Source organism: Oncorhynchus keta, unplaced genomic scaffold, assembly GCF_023373465.1.
Source record: "Oncorhynchus keta strain PuntledgeMale-10-30-2019 unplaced genomic scaffold, Oket_V2 Un_contig_5015_pilon_pilon, whole genome shotgun sequence".
NCBI classification, from domain to species: domain Eukaryota; kingdom Metazoa; phylum Chordata; class Actinopteri; order Salmoniformes; family Salmonidae; genus Oncorhynchus; species Oncorhynchus keta.
In genome coordinates, this window is record NW_026288077.1 from 198,037 (window position 1) to 219,165 (window position 21,129).

The 21,129-nt window shown below is 42.9% G+C and overlaps 1 protein-coding gene and 2 long non-coding RNA genes across 14 annotated transcripts; 2 read left to right on the plus strand and 1 right to left on the minus strand.

Moving 5' to 3' along the window:
• Nucleotides 1–1,198: 1,198 nt before the first annotated feature.
• Nucleotides 1,199–13,680, plus strand: napepld (N-acyl phosphatidylethanolamine phospholipase D). Its single transcript, XM_052509859.1, has 5 exons — nt 1,199–1,407; nt 1,638–1,836; nt 7,811–8,460; nt 9,961–10,075; nt 12,806–13,680. Exons 1-5 carry the CDS (start codon nt 1,244–1,246, stop codon nt 12,932–12,934), a joined length of 1,257 nt encoding a protein of 418 aa, XP_052365819.1. The 5' UTR covers nt 1,199–1,243; the 3' UTR covers nt 12,935–13,680.
• LOC127925071 (uncharacterized) lies at nt 8,873–9,742 on the plus strand. Of its 5 annotated transcripts, none has more exons than XR_008119630.1 (3): nt 8,873–8,963; nt 8,996–9,507; nt 9,604–9,742. It is a non-coding gene; the product is annotated as an uncharacterized LOC127925071 (long non-coding RNA). The 5 variants fall into 5 exon arrangements; XR_008119628.1 differs by having other exon boundaries at nt 8,996–9,571; nt 9,604–9,728; XR_008119631.1 differs by having other exon boundaries at nt 8,996–9,443; nt 9,604–9,728.
• Nucleotides 13,681–16,103: 2,423 nt separating the features above from the next.
• Nucleotides 16,104–20,404, minus strand: LOC127925072 (uncharacterized). 8 transcript variants are annotated; one of them, XR_008119638.1, is made up of 4 exons: nt 18,312–20,399; nt 17,878–18,249; nt 17,510–17,757; nt 16,104–17,447 (listed from the first exon to the last, which is right to left on the minus strand). It is a non-coding gene; the product is annotated as an uncharacterized LOC127925072 (long non-coding RNA). The 8 variants fall into 8 exon arrangements; XR_008119639.1 differs by lacking the exon at nt 16,104–17,447 and adding an exon at nt 18,250–18,270 and having other exon boundaries at nt 17,454–17,757; nt 17,878–18,187; nt 18,333–20,399; XR_008119635.1 differs by lacking the exon at nt 16,104–17,447 and having other exon boundaries at nt 17,454–17,757; nt 17,816–18,249; nt 18,312–20,404.
• Between the last annotated feature and the right edge of the window lie 725 nt (nt 20,405–21,129).

A 21,129-nucleotide genomic window follows, 5' to 3' on the forward strand; every position in this document is an offset into this window, starting at 1 on the left:
GACCTCATGTTGTTGACCAGGTTATACTGTAGGTGACTGTGAAAGTCATGTTGTTGACCAGGTTATACTGTAGGTGACCTCATGTTGTTGACCAGGTTATACTGTAGGTGACCTCATGTTGTTGACCAGGTTATACTGTAGGTGACTGTGAAAGTCATGTTGTTGACCAGGTTATACTGTAGGTGACCTCATGTTGTTGACCAGGTTATACTGTAGGTGACCTCATGTTGTTGACCAGGTTATACTGTAGGTGACCTCATGTTGTTGACCAGGTTATACTGTAGGTGACCTCATGTTGTTGACCAGGTTATACTGTAGGTGACCTCATGTTGTTGACCAGGTTATACTGTAGGTGACCTCATGTTGTTGACCAGGTTATACAGGTGTTGCTGACCAGGTTATACTGTAGGTGACCTGTGAAAGTCATGTTGCTGACCAGGTTATACTGTAGGTGACTGTGAAAGTCATGTTGCTGACCAGGTTATACTGTAGGTGACTGTGAAAGTCATGTTGCTGACCAGGTTATACTGTAGGTGACCGTGAAAGTCATGTTGCTGACCAGGTTATACTGTAGGTGACTGTGAAAGTCATGTTGCTGACCAGGTTATACTGTAGGTGACTGTGACCAGGAAAGTCATGTTGTTGACCAGGTTATACTGTAGGTGACTGTGAAAGTCATGTTGTTGACCAGGTTATACTGTAGGTGGTGACCAGGTTATAAGGTGACCTCATGTTGTTGACCAGGTTATACTGTAGGTGACTGTGAAAGTCATGTTGCTGACCAGGTTATACTGTAGGTGACTGTGAAAGTCATGTTGCTGACCAGGTTATACTGTAGGTGACCGTGAAAGTCATGTTGCTGACCAGGTTATACTGTAGGTGACCGTGAAAGTCATGTTGCTGACCAGGTTATACTGTAGGTGACCGTGAAAGTCATGTTGCTGACCAGGTTATACTGTAGGTGACCGTGAAAGTCATGTTGCTGACATCTCGCAGACAGTCGGCATGGTGATGGCTGTTGAGGGAGGTTCTTTTGGAACTGTTGAGGGTTAAACTGTGTCACAATACGCATGTTTTGACATCTGTGATTTCACAAGACCCTGTCGGCCATCCAGGGACAAACCACAGAAACTGCCTGAATTAATATCTGTGTAACCCCCCCCAGCAGGGTATTTGTAAGCCTTTATGTGTATTTCTTGTTTATTAACCTCCCTATAGACCCGGAGCCCAACACTGTCCCCCCATGGAGGAGAGCGGAGGAGCAGGAGGAGAGGTGGATGAGAACCAGGTGTTGATGGAGGAGAGGGGAGTCTCTCCTGGAGATTCCCCAGGGACGGAGGAGGGTTCCCCAGCCGTGGTCCGGCCCCGTGACCCCCCCACCTCCACCCTGCAGGACTCAGGGCCTCGGTAGGGGTAGACCATGAACGTCTTTGCGGTTTTCACCTGCACTTTATTGCCATCCAGCTCCTGAAGTTGCAGCATCATATTTTAGTGTTCTTTTTGTGTGTCTTTTATCTTTTATGATCATCTGTTTCTAACTGTATCGACTCTGTCTGTGTGTTGTGTGTGTTTGCACGCTAAATTTGCCGTCTGGACACAATAGTCAGTAAAACCGTTTGATTGATCAACTCCTCCAGGAAGAGCAGCTCCTCCCGGTCCTCCAGGAAGAGCTTCCGTCTGGACTACCGGTTGGAGGAGGAGGTGACTGGGTCGAGCCGGGACAAACATGGCCGCTTCACAAACCCCTGGTCCACGTGGAAGTTCCCGTCCTGGTCCACCCTGCTGCGCTTCTTCCTGCTGGAGAAGGATCACAGCAATGTACCCAGCTCTAAAGAGGTGAGACACATTCTGACGTTGGACGGATATAATAGGTCTAATAGGTCTCTCTGACGTATCTAATAGGTCTCTGACGTATCTAATAGGTCTCTCTGACGTATCTAATAGGTCTCTCTGACGTATCTAATAGGTCTAATAGGTCTCTCTGACGTATCTAATAGGTCTCTCTGACGTATCTAATAGGTCTCTGACGTATCTAATAGGTCTCTCTGACGTATCTAATAGGTCTAATAGGTCTCTCTGACGTATCTAATAGGTCTCTCTGACGTATCTAATAGGTCTCTCTGACGTATCTAATAGGTCTCTCTGACGTATCTAATAGGTCTCTCTGACGTATCTAATAGGTCTCTCTGACGTATCTAATAGGTCTCTCTGACGTATCTAATAGGTCTCTGACGTATCTAATAGGTCTCTGACGTATCTAATAGGTCTCTCTGACGTATCTAATAGGTCTCTGACGTATCTAATAGGTCTCTCTGACGTATCTAATAGGTCTCTCTGACGTATCTAATAGGTCTGTCTCTCTGACGTATCTAATAGGTCTCTCTGACGTATCTAATAGGTCTCTGACGTATCTAATAGGTCTCTCTGACGTATCTAATAGGTCTCTCTAATAGGTCTCTCTGACGTATCTAATAGGTCTCTCTGACGTATCTAATAGGTCTCTCTGACGTATCTAATAGGTCTCTCTGACGTATCTAATAGGTCTCTCTGACGTATCTAATAGGTCTCTCTGACGTATCTAATAGGTCTCTCTGACGTATCTAATAGGTCTCTCTGACGTATCTAATAGGTCTCTCTGACGTATCTAATAGGTCTCTCTGACGTATCTAATAGGTCTCTCTGACGTATCTAATAGGTCTCTCTGACGTATCTAATAGGTCTCTCTGACGTATCTAATAGGTCTCTCTGACGTATCTAATAGGTCTCTCTGACGTATCTAATAGGTCTCTCTGACGTATCTAATAGGTCTCTCTGACGTATCTAATAGGTCTCTCTGACGTATCTAATAGGTCTCTCTGACGTATCTAATAGGTCTCTCTGACGTATCTAATAGGTCTCTCTGACGTATCTAATAGGTCTCTCTGACGTATCTAATAGGTCTCTCTGACGTATCTAATAGGTCTCTCTGACGTATCTAATAGGTCTCTCTAATAGGTCTCTCTGACGTATCTAATAGGTCTAATAGGTCTCTCTGACGTATCTAATAGGTCTAATAGGTCTCTCTGACGTATCTAATAGGTCTAATAGGTCTCTCTGACGTATCTAATAGGTCTAATAGGTCTCTCTGACGTATCTAATAGGTCTAATAGGTCTCTCTGACGTATCTAATAGGTCTCTCTGACGTATCTAATAGGTCTCTCTGACGTATCTAATAGGTCTCTCTGACGTATCTAATAGGTCTCTCTGACGTATCTAATAGGTCTCTCTGACGTATCTAATAGGTCTCTCTGACGTATCTAATAGGTCTCTCTGACGTATCTAATAGGTCTCTGACGTATCTAATAGGTCTCTCTGACGTATCTAATAGGTCTCTCTGACGTATCTAATAGGTCTCTCTGACGTATCTAATAGGTCTCTCTGACGTATCTAATAGGTCTCTCTGACGTATCTAATAGGTCTCTCTGACGTATCTAATAGACGTATCTAATAGGTCTCTCTGACGTATCTAATAGGTCTCTCTGACGTATCTAATAGGTCTCTCTGACGTATCTAATAGGTCTCTCTGACGTATCTAATAGGTCTCTGACGTATCTAATAGGTCTCTCTGACGTATCTAATAGGTCTAATAGGTCTCTCTGACGTATCTAATAGGTCTCTCTGACGTATCTAATAGGTCTCTCTGACGTATCTAATAGGTCTCTGACGTATCTAATAGGTCTCTCTGACGTATCTAATAGGTCTCTCTGACGTATCTAATAGGTCTAATAGGTCTCTCTGACGTATCTAATAGGTCTCTCTGACGTATCTAATAGGTCTCTGACGTATCTAATAGGTCTCTCTGACGTATCTAATAGGTCTCTAATAGGTCTCTCTGACGTATCTCTGGTCTAATAGGTCTCTCTGACGTATCTAATAGGTCTCTCTGACGTATCTAATAGGTCTCTCTAATAGGTCTCTCTGACGTATCTAATAGGTCTCTCTGACGTATCTAATAGGTCTCTCTGACGTATCTAATAGGTCTAATAGGTCTCTCTGACGTATCTAATAGGTCTCTCTGACGTATCTAATAGGTCTCTCTGACGTATCTAATAGGTCTCTCTGACGTATCTAATAGGTCTCTCTGACGTATCTAATAGGTCTCTCTGACGTATCTAATAGGTCTCTGACGTATCTAATAGGTCTAATAGGTCTCTCTGACGTATCTAATAGGTCTAATAGGTCTCTCTGACGATCTAATAGGTCTCTCTGACGTATATAATAGGTCTCTGACGTATCTAATAGGTCTCTCTGACGTATCTAATAGGTCTCTCTGACGTATCTAATAGGTCTCTCTGACGTATCTAATAGGTCTCTGACGTATCTAATAGGTCTCTCTCTGACCCATTTCTATCTCCCACAGCTGTTGTCAAAACACTTTGCAAAACAACCCCAGCTCTGATGGAGACGACCAAACTACACCTGATGGGCCTCAATGCCAGTCTGTCCACTCTTTATCATAAGGAACTTATTACACAAATACCTAAACCTGTACTCCCTGTACTCCAACTCCACAGGTTGAATAATAATATTTTTTTACTGTACACAGTTCACACCCAACAATTACCTCCTGTCCTGACTGAACTTGTTCTGTTTGTCCTGACTCCTGAGGTCTGTCATTACAGATCTCTGACTGAGCACGTCAGAGTTTGTCAACTGTGATTTGTAACGCTGCGCCTCACGTCCACAGTTAGGTTGTCTGTTTGTTCCAGAGGATGCCTCCCGCTCCATAAACACTGTGCTCTGGTAACAACCCGGGGTATTTTTAGACGGCTGTAAATCAATCTCACCTCACGACTCAGACACGGGCTCTGTTTTCTAGACATGTAGTGGTCAGGAAGGAAAGGCCTGATTATTTAAAAGACTCAGACACGGGCTCTGTTTTCTAGACATGTAGTGGTCAGGAAGGAAAGGCCTGATTATTTAAAAGACTCAGACACGGGCTCTGTTTTCTAGACATGTAGTGGTCAGGAAGGAAAGGCCTCATTATTTAAAAGACTCAGACACGGGCTCTGTTTTCTAGACATGTAGTGGTCAGGAAGGAAAGGCCTGATTATTTAAAAGACTCAGACACTGGCTCTGTTTTCTAGACATGTAGTGGTCAGGAAGGAAAGGCCTGATTATTTAAAAGACTCAGACACGGGCTCTGTTTTCTAGACATGTAGTGGTCAGGAAGGAAAGGCCTGATTATTTAAAAGACTCAGACACTGGCTCTGTTTTCTAGACATGTAGTGGTCAGGAAGGAAAGGCCTGATTATTTAAAAGACTCAGACACTGGCTCTGTTTTCTAGACATGTAGTGGTCAGGAAGGAAAGGCCTGATTATTTAAAAGACTCAGACACGGGCTCTGTTTTCTAGACATGTAGTGGTCAGGAAGGAAAGGCCTGATTATTTAAAAGACTCAGACACGGGCTCTGTTTTCTAGACATGTAGTGGTCAGGAAGGAAAGGCCTGATTATTTAAAAGACTCAGACACGGGCTCTGTTTTCTAGACATGTAGTGGTCAGGAAGGAAAGGCCTGATTATTTAAAAGACTCAGACACGGGCTCTGTTTTCTAGACATGTAGTGGTCAGGAAGGAAAGGCCTGATTATTTAAAAGACTCAGACACGGGCTCTGTTTTCTAGACATGTAGTGGTCAGGAAGGAAAGGCCTGATTATTTAAAAGACTCAGACACGGGCTCTGTTTTCTAGACATGTAGTGGTCAGGAAGGAAAGGCCTGATTATTTAAAAGACTCAGACACGGGCTCTGTTTTCTAGACATGTAGTGGTCAGGAAGGAAAGGCCTGATTATTTAAAAGACTCAGACACGGGCTCTGTTTTCTAGACATGTAGTGGTCAGGAAGGAAAGGCCTGATTATTTAAAAGACTCAGACACGGGCTCTGTTTTCTAGACATGTAGTGGTCAGGAAGGAAAGGCCTGATTATTTAAAAGACTCAGACACTGGCTCTGTTTTCTAGACATGTAGTGGTCAGGAAGGAAAGGCCTGATTATTTAAAAGACTCAGACACTGGCTCTGTTTTCTAGACATGTAGTGGTCAGGAAGGAAAGGCCTGATTATTTAAAAGACTCAGACACGGGCTCTGTTTTCTAGACATGTAGTGGTCAGGAAGGAAAGGCCTGATTATTTAAAAGACTCAGACACGGGCTCTGTTTTCTAGACATGTAGTGGTCAGGAAGGAAAGGCCTGATTATTTAAAAGACTCAGACACGGGCTCTGTTTTCTAGACATGTAGTGGTCAGGAAGGAAAGGCCTGATTATTTAAAAGACTCAGACACTGGCTCTGTTTTCTAGACATGTAGTGGTCAGGAAGGAAAGGCCTGATTATTTAAAAGACTCAGACACTGGCTCTGTTTTCTAGACATGTAGTGGTCAGGAAGGAAAGGCCTCATTATTTAAAAGACTCAGACACTGGCTCTGTTTTCTAGACATGTAGTGGTCAGGAAGGAAAGGCCTCATTATAAGGAAAATGAAACGTCCACTCGACTCTATTTCCCATCATCTTTCTGATAAAGAGGAAAAATGTGTTCAAGTGTTTAATCATCTGTGTTTTGATTTATGCTGATAGAACTTAATCAAATTAACCTCAGGAACAAAAGGCCTGATTATTTCAAAGACTCAAACACTGGCTCTGTTTTTAACATGTAACCTCAGGAAGGAAAGGCTGATGAATTAATTAAATTAACTCAAACACTGGCTCTGTTTTCTAACATGTAGTGGTCAAACAAAAGGCTGATTATTTCAAATTAACCTCAAACACTGGCAATGCTGATAGAATTAATCAAAGGAAAGGCAACTCAATGCTGATAGAACTTAATCAAATGAACCTCAAACAACTCAATGCTGATATACTTAATCAAATGAACCTCAAACAACTCAATGCTGATTAACATTAATCAAATGAACCTCAAACAACTCAATGCTGATAGAACTTAATCAAATGAACCTCAAACAACTCAATGCTGATAGAACTTAATCAAATTAACCTCAAACAACTCAATGCTGATAGAACTTAATCAAATTAACCTCAAACAACTCAATGCTGATAGAACTTAATCAAATTAACCTCAAACAACTCAATGCTGATAGAACTTAATCAAATTAACCTCAAACAACTCAATGCTGATAGAACTTAATCAAATTAACCTCAAACAACTCAATGCTGATAGAACTTAATCAAATTAACCTCAAACAACTCAATGCTGATAGAACTTAATCAAATTAACCTCAAACAACTCAATGCTGATAGAACTTAATCAAATTAACCTCAAACAACTCAATGCTGATAGAACTTAATCAAATTAACCTCAAACAACTCAATGCTGATAGAACTTAATCAAATTAACCTCAAACAACTCAATGCTGATAGAACTTAATCAAATTAACCTCAAACAACTCAATGCTGATAGAACTTAATCAAATTAACCTCAAACAACTCAATGCTGATAGAACTTAATCAAATTAACCTCAAACAACTCAATGCTGATATAACTTAATCAAATTAACCTCAAACAACTCAATGCTGATATAACTTAATCAAATTAACCTCAAACAACTCAACCAACCAGGGTCATATTCAAACGGGAAAACAAAAATGTGTTGTTTAAAATTGGTTATTTTGTTTGGTGACTTGAAAATGACTGAAGCAATAGTGACATGTTGAGCCTTGAATTTCAGTGATGAAGCCTTTATTACCCTCCTCATCCTCTGTCTCAGCTGGTGAATGAATCTGAATCCATTCATATTAAAGTCTGTGTTGTTCTGCTACTCAGGTCTTAGACAAAGAGCTCCCAGTGGTGGAGCCTTGGTTCCTCCGTGTCCCCGAAGCAGCAGACGGAGCCGTGGGGTCTGGTCTCAGGGTGACCTGGCTGGGCCACGCATCAGTCCTGGTAGAGATGGACGGCCTGGTCATCCTCACTGACCCCATCTTCAGCCAGAGGGCATCTCCCTTCCAGTTCATGGGTCCCAAGAGGTACCGGGATCCCCCTTGTACGGTTGATCAACTCCCCCGGATCGACGCGGTTGTCATCAGCCACTCCCACTACGACCATCTGGACGCGGGCACCGTGACCCAGTTGAACGAGCGGTTCGGTGGGGATCTCCGATGGTTTGTGCCGTTGGGACTCATGGACTGGATGCAGAAGAGCGGGTGTGAGAATGTGATAGAGTTAGACTGGTGGGAGGAGAACTGTGTGCCAGGTCACGATGAGGTCACGTTTGTGTGTACGCCGGCGCAGCACTGGTGCAAGCGCACCCCCACGGACGATAACCAGGTGCTGTGGGGGAGCTGGTCTGTCCTGGGGCCCTGCAACCGCTTCTTCTTTGCTGGAGACACCGGCTACTGCTCGTCCTTCCAGGAGATTGGGAGGCGCTTTGGTCCGTTCCACCTGGCGGCCATACCCATCGGCGCGTACCTGCCCAGGTATGAACTAGTGTAGAGCTGTCCTGCCCAGGTATGAACTAGTGTAGAGCTGTCCTGCCCAGGTATGAACTAGTGTAGAGCTGTCCTGCCCAGGTATGAACTAGTGTAGAGCTGTCCTGCCCAGGTATGAAACTAGTGTAGAGCTGTCCTGCCCAGGTATGAACTAGTGTAGAGCTGTCCTGCCCAGGTATGAACTAGTGTAGAGCTGTCCTGCCCAGGTATGAACTAGTGTAGAGCTGTCCTGCCCAGGTATGAACTAGTGTAGAGCTGTCCTGCCCAGGTATGAAACTAGTGTAGAGCTGTCCTGCCCAGGTATGAAACTAGTGTAGAGCTGTCCTGCCCAGGTATGAAACTAGTGTAGAGCTGTCCTGCCCAGTTATGAAACTAGTGTAGAGCTGTCCTGCCCAGGTATGAACTAGTGTAGAGCTGTCCTGCCCAGGTATGAAACTAGTGTAGAGCTGTCCTGCCCAGTTATGAAACTAGTGTAGAGATGTCCTGCCCAGGTATGAAACTAGTGTAGAGCTGTCCTGCCCAGGTATGAAACTAGTGTAGAGCTGTCCTGCCCAAGTATGAAACTAGTGTAGAGCTGTCCTGCCCAAGTATGAAACTAGTGTAGAGCTGTCCTGCCCAGGTATGGAACTAGTGTAGAGCTGTCCTGCCCAGGTATGGAACTAGTGTAGAGCTGTCCTGCCCAGGTATGAAACTAGTGTACACCTGTCCTGCCCAGGTATGGAACTAGTGTAGAGCTGTCCTGCCCAGGTATGGAACTAGTGTAGAGCTGTCCTGCCCAGGTATGGAACTAGTGTAGAGCTGTCCTGCCCAGGTATGGAACTAGTGTAGAGCTGTCCTGCCCAGGTATGGAACTAGTGTAGAGCTGTCCTGCCCAGGTATGGAACTAGTGTAGAGCTGTCCTGCCCAGGTATGGAACTAGTGTAGAGCTGTCCTGCCCAGGTATGGAACTAGTGTAGAGCTGTCCTGCCCAGGTATGGAACTAGTGTAGAGCTGTCCTGCCCAGGTATGGAACTAGTGTACACCTGTCCTGCCCAGGTATGGAACTAGTGTACACCTGTCCTGCCCAGGTATGGAACTAGTGTACACCTGTCCTGCCCAGGTATGGAACTAGTGTACAGCTGTCCTGCCCAGGTATGGAACTAGTGTAGAGCTGTCCTGCCCAGGTATGGAACTAGTGTAGAGATGTCCTGCCCAGGTATGAAACTAGTGTAGAGCTGTGATTGCTTTAGTACAAGGCTGCCCATTTATTAAAGTCAACTGTATATTGACTTAGAATTTATTAAAGTCAACTGTATATTGACTTAGAATTTATTAAAGTCAACTGTATATTCACTTAGAATTTATTAAAGTCAACTGTATATTGACATAGAATTTATTAAAGTCAACTGTATATTCACTTAGAATGTATCAAATTCAACTGAAGTTCACTAAGTTTATTAAGCCTTCATTAGGCCAAACCCACAAAACACAAGTTTTGTCGTCCCTCAGAGATGTAATGCGTGGACAGCATGTGGACCCGGAGGAGGCTGTGCAGATCCACAAAGACATCCAGGCCAGACAGTCCCTGGCTATTCACTGGGGAACCTTCGCTTTAGCTTACGAGGTGAGCATTGACAGTTCTGAATGGGGGATCGACTGGATCTCTTTTTACAAGGCATATACTGTATGTACCTGCTGTAAAAAAGGCTTTTTGGTGTCACTTATCAGTTGTTAGCATCACTCCAAGTGTTGTTTTTTTTGCCTTTTAATACGAAGTCCTATCACATCAGAGATGAAAGGCCTATCCAATGGGATTCTCTGAATCTAATGATCAGGAAGAAGACATTTTGCTCCGCCTCCCAGCTGAAACTGGAGACCGAAGGTCAGGAGAACTGTGTGTAAACCTTCCCTTCTAAATCTGAGGTCCATGGTAATAAATCAACCCTGTCACAACAGGTCAACCGTGGATCTGACCTCTGCATTTTTAGACTCGACTCAGTTTAGAGAGAAACACATATTTTCCATTGTGTCCTTTTGTGTGATGAGAACAAACACGCAGTCAGACACCCTTTCAACCATTCAGCCTAAAGACAAAAGGTGGGATTGTTCCGCGTCCCACAATAGATGTGGAAACTCATATTAGGTAGCTTGCTGCTGCGTTCAGCTGAAACCGGCACGTGTTGGGAAACGCAGAGGAATGTGTTTTGCATTAGAAGAACCGTTGGTTATCTGTGACAACATTCAACTTTCCCCCCTGGGGCTTTGGCCTCAGCAGATGGCTTTGTTGGTAGAACCGTTGGTAGAACCGTTGGTTATCTGTAACATCATTCAACTTTCCCCCTGGTGCTTTGGCCTCAGCAGATGGCTTTGTTGGTAGAACCGTTGGTAGAACCGTTGGTAGAACCGTTGGTTATCTGTAACATCGTTCTGTGGTGTTGAAACCGGTAGTTTGGTTCCCAGTCGTCCTGTTGGCTTTGAAAGATAACCTTGAGTCGTTCTGACGTTTCTGCTTAGGGAGGCAGCTGAAAAAAGCCTCTCTAGCCTGACATGTCCTGTCCACTCCTAAACCCTGGAGTCTCTCGCTGTCAAGCAAGTGAAATACACTACCGGTCAAACGTTTTAGAACACCTCCTCATTCAAGGCTTTTTCTTTATGTTTACTATGTTCTGCATAGTAGAATCATTTTTATTTTTTACATTTTACCTTTATTTAACCAGGCAAGTCAGTTAAGAACATATTGTTATTTTCAATGACGGCCTGGGAACAATGGGTTAACTGCCTGTTCAGGGGCAGAACGACAGATTTGTACCTTGTCAGCTCGGGGGTTTGAACTCACAACCTTCCGGTTACTAGTCCAACGCTCTAACCACTAGGCTACCGCGTCAAAACTATGAAATAACACATATGGAATCATGTAGTAACCAAATAAGCGTTAAACATATCAAAATATATTATATATTTGAGATTCTTTAAAGTAGCCACCCTTTGCCTTGTTGACAGCTATGCACACTCTTGGCATTCTCTCAACCAGCTTCACCTGGAATTATTTTCCAACAGTCTTGAAGGAGTTCACACATATGCTTAGCTTTTGTTGGCTGCTTTTCCTTCACTCTGCGGTCCAACTCATCCCAAACTATCTGTTTGGTTGAGGTCAGGGGATTGTGGAGACAGGTCATCTGGTACAGCACTCCATCACTCTCCCTGGTTAAATAGCCCTTACACAGCCTGGAGGTGTGTTGGGTCATTGTCCTGTTGAAAAACAAATGATAGTCCCACTAAGGCCAAACCAGATAGAATGGCGTATCGCTGCAGAATGCTGTAGTAGCCATGCTGGTTAAGTGTGCCATGAATTCTAAATAAATCACAGACGGTGTCACCAACAAAGCACCATCACACCTCCTCCTCCATGCTTCACGGTGGGAAATACACATGTGGAGATCATCCGTTCACCCACACCGCTTCTCACAAAGACACGGAGGTTGGAACCAAAAATCTCCTGGTTTCGACTCCAGACCAAAGGACACATTTCCACCGGTCTAATGTCCATTGCTCATTCTTCTTATTGGTGTCCTTTAGTTGTGGTTTATTTGCAGCAATTCAACCATGAAGCCCTGATTCACACAGTCTCTTCTTAACAGTTGATGTTGTGATGTGTCTGTTACTTGAACTCTGTGATGCATTTATTTGGGCTGCAATTTCTGAGGCTGGTAACTCTAATGAACTTATCCTCTGCAGCAGAGGTAACTCTGGATCTTCCATTCCTGTGGCGGTCCTCATGAGAGCCAGTTTCATCATAGCGCTGGTTTTTGTGACTGCACTTGAAGAAACTTTAAGTTCTTGAAATGTTCCGTATTGACTGACCTTCATGTCTTAAAGTAATGATGGACTGTCATTTCTCTTTGCTTATTTGAGCTGTTTTTGCCATAATATGGACTTGGTCTTTTACCAAATAGGGCTCTTCTGTATACCACCCCTACCTTGTCACAACACAACTAATTGGCTCAAACACATTAAAAAGGAAATAAATTCCACAAATTAACTTTTAAGAAGGCACACCTGTTAATTGAAATGCATTCCAGGTGACTACCTCATGAAGCTGGTTGAGAGAATCCCAAGAGTGTGCAAAGCTGTCATCAAGGCAAAGGGCAGCTATTTGAAAAATCTCAAGTATAATATGTTTTTATTTAATACTTGTTTGGTTACTACATGGTTCCATATGTGTTATTTCATAGTTTTGATGTCTTCACTATTATTCTACAATGTAAAAATAATGAAAAACCATTGACTGAGTAGCTGTTCTAAAACATTTGACCAGTAGTGTAGATAATTATATGTCTGTCTCTCTCTCTCTCAGTTTTACTTAGAGCCTCCAGTGAGACTCAGGGAGGCCATGGAGAAGAATGGGTTGAATGCGGAGAACTTCTTTGTCCTGAACCATGGAGAATCCAGAGTTCTGAACACAGACCAGGAAGTCTTTGAATGATTGGACCAAAATGGTGCCTAAGCCCCTCCCACAAGCTGTAGAAGACTAAACAACACTGTGGCTTAAAGCATACAGCTGAATCAATGGATAAGCTCTCATCGTCAACAGTCTAGTTGATGGCACACTAGAGAGCTGAATGATGGCGACTATGAAATGAACACCCTGTCCATTTATCCAATCATTGTTTTTCTATGCCAAATGTCTGACGCCAGAACTGTCAAGAAGAAGAAACCTTTCTGAAAATGTTTTGCAGATGATGTGTTATCGTATAGCTGCAGTGTCACCGGTCGTGTCAAAGTGATGAACGTGTGTGTTTTACACACTGGACACACTACACGTCATTCAGCTCCGACTTACACATGGTTTCTGTTCACAACTACAATTGTATGGCTTCATCGTGTAGCACATCCACCAATCACATTGTGTAGCGTTATGTAACCAAATGTTCTGGACTTATGGAATGCTGAACAGTTGATGTGTAATATACTGTATGTACTTGGACGTTGCAATAATGTTTTAGTAGGTCTGGAAACAGGTCGTTGTATGTGGGGTTTTCACCCTCCTCCGTGTTACAGCTGTCATTAAAACTCTGCTCTCTGAAGGACACTGACTTGTCTTGTGAGAGGGGGGACACTCTTAGGTCAGTAGGTAGGGCCAGAGTCATTCCTCAACTTCAGTACTTGGTTCTGCAATACTGACCACTTTATGTTTGTATTTAACATTAAAGGTCTGAATTCAATCCATAAGATCTGTGTTTGTAGCTTCATTTAAAGGGGAGTTTATGATTGAGGCGCCATATGCAGCGTTTAACCATGAAGGCCGTCTCCCGAGAACACGGAAACAGTGTCTTTAATTCTCTATTGTGCCGGATCTTCCCAGATGGGTTGACAAACCTTGTCCACCTCAGGTGATCTTCCCAGATGGGTTGACAAACCTTGTCCACCACAGGTGATCTTCCCAGATGGGTTGACAAACCTTGTCCACCACAGGTGATCTTCCCAGATGGGTTGACAAACCTTGTCCACCACAGGTGATCTTCCCAGATGGGTTGACAAACCTTGTCCACCTCAGGTGATCTTCCCAGATGGGTTGACAAACCTTGTCCACCATCAGGTGATCTTCCCAGATGGGTTGACAAACCTTGTCCACCTCAGGTGATCTTCCCAGATGGGTTGACAAACCTTGTCCACCACAGGTGATCTTCCCAGATGGGTTGACAAACCTTGTCACCAACAGGTTGTGGGTTCAAACTTGTCACCTACAGGTGATAACCTCAGATGGGTTCAAACAACACCTCAGGTGATCTTCCCAGATGGGTGAATACCTGTGCTCACAGGTGATCTTCCCTGAGACAAGGGTTGTCCACCTCAGGTGATCTGATAGTTGACAGACAGAACACCTGGGATGGGTTGTGCTGATAGTTGACAAGACAGAACACCTCAGGTGGTTGGGCTGATGGGTTGACAACAACTCAGATCTCCAGATGGGTTGACAAACCAGTGGTTCAGGTGATCTTCCCAGATGGGTTCAACCCCTTCTCCACCTCAGATCTTCCCAGATGGGTTGACAAACCTTGTCACCTCAGGTGATCTTCCCAGATGGGTTCAACCCCTTCTCCACCTCAGATCTTCCCAGATGGGTTGACAACCTTGACCCCTGATCTTCCCAGATGGGTTCAACCTTGTCTCCCTCAGATCTCCCTGGGTTGACAAACCTTGTCCACCTCAGACCCTTCTGGGAAGACAAACCTTCTCCCTCAGGTGGACAACTTTGTCTCAGACCCCTTTGTCAACCTCTTCTCCCAAAGAGGTGTGTTCACCTGTGAATAGCCTGTGGCTCAAGGATCTCACCCCTCAGTCCAGGGTTGTCTTCTCACAGAACTGGGAGACTGATAGTTTCACTCAGAACTCCTGGGGTTGGTTGGGCTGATAGTTGACAGACAACTCATGGGGGTGAATACTCGGGGTCCCTCCTGTGAACAACAGTGGTTCACACTCAGACCCCTTCTCCCTCAGACCCCTTCTCCCTCAGACCTCTTCTCACTCAGACCCCTTCTCCCTCAGACCTCTTCTCACTCAGACCCCTTCTCCCTCAGACCTCTTCTCCCTCAGACCTCTTCTCTCTCAGACCTCTTTTCATTGTGTTTTTCTCAGACCCATTGAGAGTTCCCAGAGACCCCCACCTGAAGTGTCTCAGTTGAGGTTCTGTCAACCCCTTCTGTGGAAGATCTTTTACCTGATTATACAAGACCCCTTCTCCCTCAGACCCAGTTTTGGAGCCTGTAACTTTCCCTCAGACCCAGTGTCACCAGACCTCTTTTCTGTCTTCTCACAACAGTCACTTCATGTATGTGTGTTTCAGCCTATCTCCAGGTCAGTCTTCTCCCAGTGCCACGTCAGACCTCGTGTGTGTCCTGGTTTAGCCAGAATCATTGTGGGTCAGTTCTAAATTCCCACTGCCACAAAGAGTTGAGGTCTGTGGTGTAACTACAGGTTACAATTTGAACAGCCTGTAACTGTTGCACCCAGTGTCCAGGGGTCTCAGTCACTTCATGTGTGTTTTCCCAGGTGCCACGTGTGTGTGTGTTTAGCCTATCAGACCATCAGACCGTGTGTGTGTGTTTAGCCTGTCAGCAGGTCAGTCATTCCCAGTGCCATGTCAGACCATGGCTTCAGCAGAGCATCAATAACAGGTTAGTTTATCTAGATGCGATGTCGTCATCCTGTCCTGGAAATTCCAGAATGGAACAGGGACACAGGGTTCTAAATTCTCCCACTGACAACACAAAGACCATCGTAACCACAGGTGGAATACATTTGAACAGGGACACAGGGTTCTAAATTCTCCCACTGACAACACAAAGACCATCGTAACTACAGGTGGAATACATTTGAACAGGGACACAGGGTTCTAAATTCTCCCACTGACAACACAAAGACCATCGTAACTACAGGTGGAATACATTTGAACAGGGACACAGGGTTCTAAATTCTCCCACTGACAACACAAAGACCATCGTAACCACAGGTGGAATACAGTTTTTGGGGGAACCATTAAAAAAATAGTTGGTTTAAAATGTTGGCTATACCTATGCCAAGTATTGGACTTCCGCTTCTGCATTGTGATGCCTCCCAAACCTCTAGAATAGACAGAGAATCCAAAAAGGAGCTGTAGGAAATGCAATTTATTAGCAATTTTTTAATAACATAATTCCTCAGATAAAAATGCAATGTTACAGGAATATACATCAGATTAATTTAAAACTTGCTTTCAAGGACCGTACAGTCTAAATATATTTGTATTTTATTTACTGGTAGCGTGCGTTATAAGCAAGACAGACTCTGTCACCAAAGACAGACTGACATTAACAGATACAAACTGTACATCACTTATATACAAATCAACTTTTTATTTCATTTTTTTTCAGTTATTTTGAAAATAGAAGTAGAAAAAGTGATTGAATATTCAGATTTGTATTTATTGTTTTCTTTCTCTTTAAAAATTGGTTTAAATGAAAGAATGAAACAAGAAATTAAAAATAAAATAATAGAATTGTTTTTCTTTATAGAAAATAAAAATGTAAGATTCGAGGGAATGGGTGGAAATGTCTGTTGGTGAGACCATGCAGACTTGTCATTCAAAGGAGAAAAGGGGGCTCTGATTTGGGCAAGTCCACTCAACAACTCCCCAACAACTAGTCCAACCCCTTACATGAAGTGAGTGACTGTCTCTGAGCATGAGGAAATTGATACAAAACAAGATGGCTGCCTCCAAAGCTACCATAATGCACAATACACATTCTAGTTCATTTTAATGACCATAAATAGTGCTGTTCTTCTTAAAATACTACATTTAACAGTAGTGCCACTACTAATATCACAAAAAATTACTTTTGTTGTTTTTTGTGAATAGTTCTTTCACATTATAAACGCAATAAGGACAGACGACTTTGCCAAAAAGTGGTCTATCCTTCCACTTCCACCTGTCAGTCTTCTGATTCTGTGCATGATTGACTAAATCATGATTTAGGGCATTACTGAAGTACTTAAATGTATTACAGACTTGTTTAAACCTGATGGGTACAACGTTCTACTACAGCCTTAAAGTGAGACGCGGACCAATAACACAAAGTCTTTAACTCAACATTAACCAACCCCCCCCAAACTATTTATGACTAATGACAGTCACACAAACCCCTCTTCATCACCAATAGTCCTCGGTGTTCTGTTATCCATACCAGGTAAACAATCATCTCTCTCCGACGTGGCTTCAGGAAGGTCACATCAAAGCAGAAAAACGACTTGTGTTGGAAAAGACAGTTAAACAACCGTTAAACCTCAATAAAGCGATCTTATAATATGTCTGAATATTTTATATCAAAATACTGTGTTTGTTCCATGTGGAATCTGGAACCGTACTGTGGAATGCTACAGTATAACGGTGCAATATTTATCTTAACCCGACCTGGAAGAAACAGAGGGAGAGAAACATTCATGATTCAACCAACTGACACCTGCTCACTGGCCAGTAAGACCTCTTGAAAACGAGTCCTAGTCTGCTTCAACCAACTGACACCTGCTCACTGGCCAGTAAGGCCTCTTGAAAACGAGTCCTAGTCTGCTTCAACCAACTGACACCTGCTCACTGGCCAGTAAGGCCTCTTGAAAACGAGTCCTAGTCTGCTTCAACCAACTGACACCTGCTCACTGGCCAGTAAGGCCTCTTGAAAACGAGTCCTAGTCTGCTTCAACCAACTGACACCTGCTCACTGGCCAGTAAGGCCTCTTGAAAACGAGTCCTAGTCTGCTTCAACCAACTGACACCTGCTCACTGGCCAGTAAGACCTCTTGAAAACACTTGTCTGCTTCAACCAACTGACACCTGCTCACTGGCCAGTAAGGCCTCTTGAAAACGAGTCCTAGTCTGCTTCAACCAACTGCCACCTGCTCACTGGCCAGTAAGGCCTCTTGAAAACGAGTCCTAGTCTGCTTCAACCAACTGACACCTGCTCACTGGCCAGTAAGGCCTCTTGAAAACGAGTCCTAGTCTGCTTCAACCAACTGACACCTGCTCACTGGCCAGTAAGGCCTCTTGAAAACGAGTCCTAGTCTGCTTCAACCAACTGACACCTGCTCACTGGCCAGTAAGGCCTCTTGAAAACGAGTCCTAGTCTGCTTCAACCAACTGACACCTGCTCACTGGCCAGTAAGGCCTCTTGAAAACGAGTCCTAGTCTGCTTCAACCAACTGACACCTGCTCACTGGCCAGTAAGGCCTCTTGAAAACGAGTCCTTGTCTGCTTCAACCAACTGACACCTGCTCACTGGCCAGTAAGGCCTCTTGAAAACGAGTCCTAGTCTGTTTCAACCAACTGACACCTGCTCACTGGCCAGTAAGACCTCTTGAAAACGAGTCCTAGTCTGCTTCTCAAATGGAACCCTATTCCCTACATAAGGGCACTACTTTAGACCAGTGGCCTTCAGTGGTCAAACTTAGTGCACTGTAAAGGGAATGGGTGCTATTTCAGACAGTCATTATTCATGCTATCTTTTAAATCCAGACATAACTTCTTAAAACTCTTTCCTCTCAACGCCTCTGTGTATATTCTTAGAAAAAATGATTCCACAAGGGGTTAATTTGGCTGTCCCCATAGCAGAACCCTTTGGTTCCAGACAGAACCCCTTTTTTTGGGGGTTCCATTTAGAACCCTCCATTGAAAGAGTTCTATGTGGAACCCAAAAGGGTTCTCCTATGGAGACAGCCGAATAACCCTTTAAGGTTCTAGACAGCGCCTTTTATCTTGGAAGAGCAGTCATTGTCAAACTAGATAGTGGTTCATGTGCAAAATAGTGATCTCCTCTAGAAATGTTGTCTCCGACACGTCTGCATAATAATGACCATTATAATCATGAGTATTAATATACTAACAGTCTTTTAAGAAGAGGACTTTAAAAGGTGCTTCTGATTTTGCTACTCTTGGGGGGGGGGGGGGGGGTTGGTTGTCGACGTGGAACTAATGTAGGGTTGTTGTTCCGGGTTAGTTAAGTCATGTCTATCAAGATTCATATGGAAGTTATAACCTATGCAGCTCAAAGTGGACACTGTCAGTCAAAGTGGAGGTCAAGAGTCAAAGGTGAGAGGTCAAAACAGCATGCTTCCATTCTACTAGTGGAGCATGCCCTTTGACCTGTCCCGTGTGGATGGATGGACGGATGCACAAGCAGTAAGTGACACACATTCAACACGTTTCTAATAAAGCCTTGGCTTGCGAGCATGACGTGGGATCAGGGGAATCTTCTTAATCTTAAAGAGAGGCGAAGCATTTTGATTAAAATGTAAATCCTCAACAAGACGGTTAGTTTCCTCTCTGGTAACCGCGCCCAGACGTTGTGAGTTGTCTCAGCAGTATGAGCTCTTTCTATACTGTAGCTACCTGTAGCATTTTAAATGGTTTCTATTCAGCCTACAACTCGTTACTCCAGTTACCCTCCTAAAAATATGCTATCCACAATATAATGAATTACTATAGATATATGTGTCATTCAGGATATATAAAATAGTGTTTTTAATTCAAAAACAGTTTTGTGATTTCTTCCCCCATTACATAATGTATAATGGTTCTACAACAAAACTGAAAAAGGGATATTCTTTCATTTCTTTTTGAAAGGAAATGGATGAGAGATGTTGTTTAATTAGTAAACGCTAACTAGATCTTGACTTTACCTAGAAAAGGAAAATAAAGTCTATATTTAAAATAGTTCTTAAAATATTTATGTCTCGATCAAAATGATCAACAATGATTAATTTACAAGAAAATATAAGATCCATCTGTAGTACTGTGGTACAGAGTCACATCTTTTAATAAAGGAATCTGTAATACTGTGGTACAGAGTCACATCTTTTAATAAAGGAATCTGTAATACTGTGGTACAGAGTCACATCTTAAAGGAATCTGTAATACTGTGGTACAGAGTCACATCTTTTAATAAAGGAATCTGTAATACTGTGGTACAGAGTCACATCTTTTAATAAAGGAATCTGTAATACTGTGGTACAGAGTCACATCTTAAAGGAATCTGTAATACTGTGGTACAGAGTCACATCTTTTAATAAAGGAATCTGTAATACTGTGGTACAGAGTCACATCTTTTAATAAAGGAATCTGTAATACTGTGGTACAGAGTCACATCTTTTAATAAAGGAATCTGTAATACTGTGGTACAGAGTCACATCTTTTAATAAAGGAATCTGTAATACTGTGGTACAGAGTCACATCTTTTAATAAAGGAATCTGTAATACTGTGGTACAGAGTCACATCTTTTAATAAAGGAATCTGTAATACTGTGGTACAGAGTCACATCTTTTAATAAAGGAATCTGTAATACTGTGGTACAGAGTCACATCTTAAAGGAATCTGTAATACTGTGGTACAGAGTCACATCTTTTAATAAAGGAATCTGTAATACTGTGGTACAGAGTCACATCTAAAGGAATTTAATAAAGAGTCACATCTTTTAATAAAGGAATCTGTAATACTGTGGTACAGAGTCACATCTTAAAGGAATCTGTAATACTGTGGTACAGAGTCACATCTTTTAATAAAGGAATCTGTAATACTGTGGTACAGAGTCACATCTTTTAATAAAGGAATCTGTAATACTGTGGTACAGAGTCACATCTTTTAATAAAGGAATCTGTAATACTGTGGTACAGAGTCACATCTTAAAGGAATCTGTAATACTGTGGTACAGAGTCACATCTTTTAATAAAGGAATCTGTAATACTGTGGTACAGAGTCACATCTTAAAGGAATCTGTAATACTGTGGTACAGAGTCACATCTTTTAATAAAGGAATCTGTAATACTGTGGTACAGAGTCACATTTTTAATAAAGGAATCTGTAATACTGTGGTACAGAGTCACATCTTAAAGGAATCTGTAATACTGTGGTACAGAGTCACATCTTTTAATAAAGGAATCTGTAATACTGTGGTACAGAGTCACATCTTTTAATAAAGGAATCTGTAATACTGTGGTACAGAGTCACATCTTTTAATAAAGGAATCTGTAATACTGTGGTACAGAGTCACATCTTTTAATAAAGGAATCTGTAATACTGTGGTACAGAGTCACATCTTTTAATAAAGGAATCTGTAATACTGTGGTACAGAGTCACATCTTAAAGGAATCTGTAA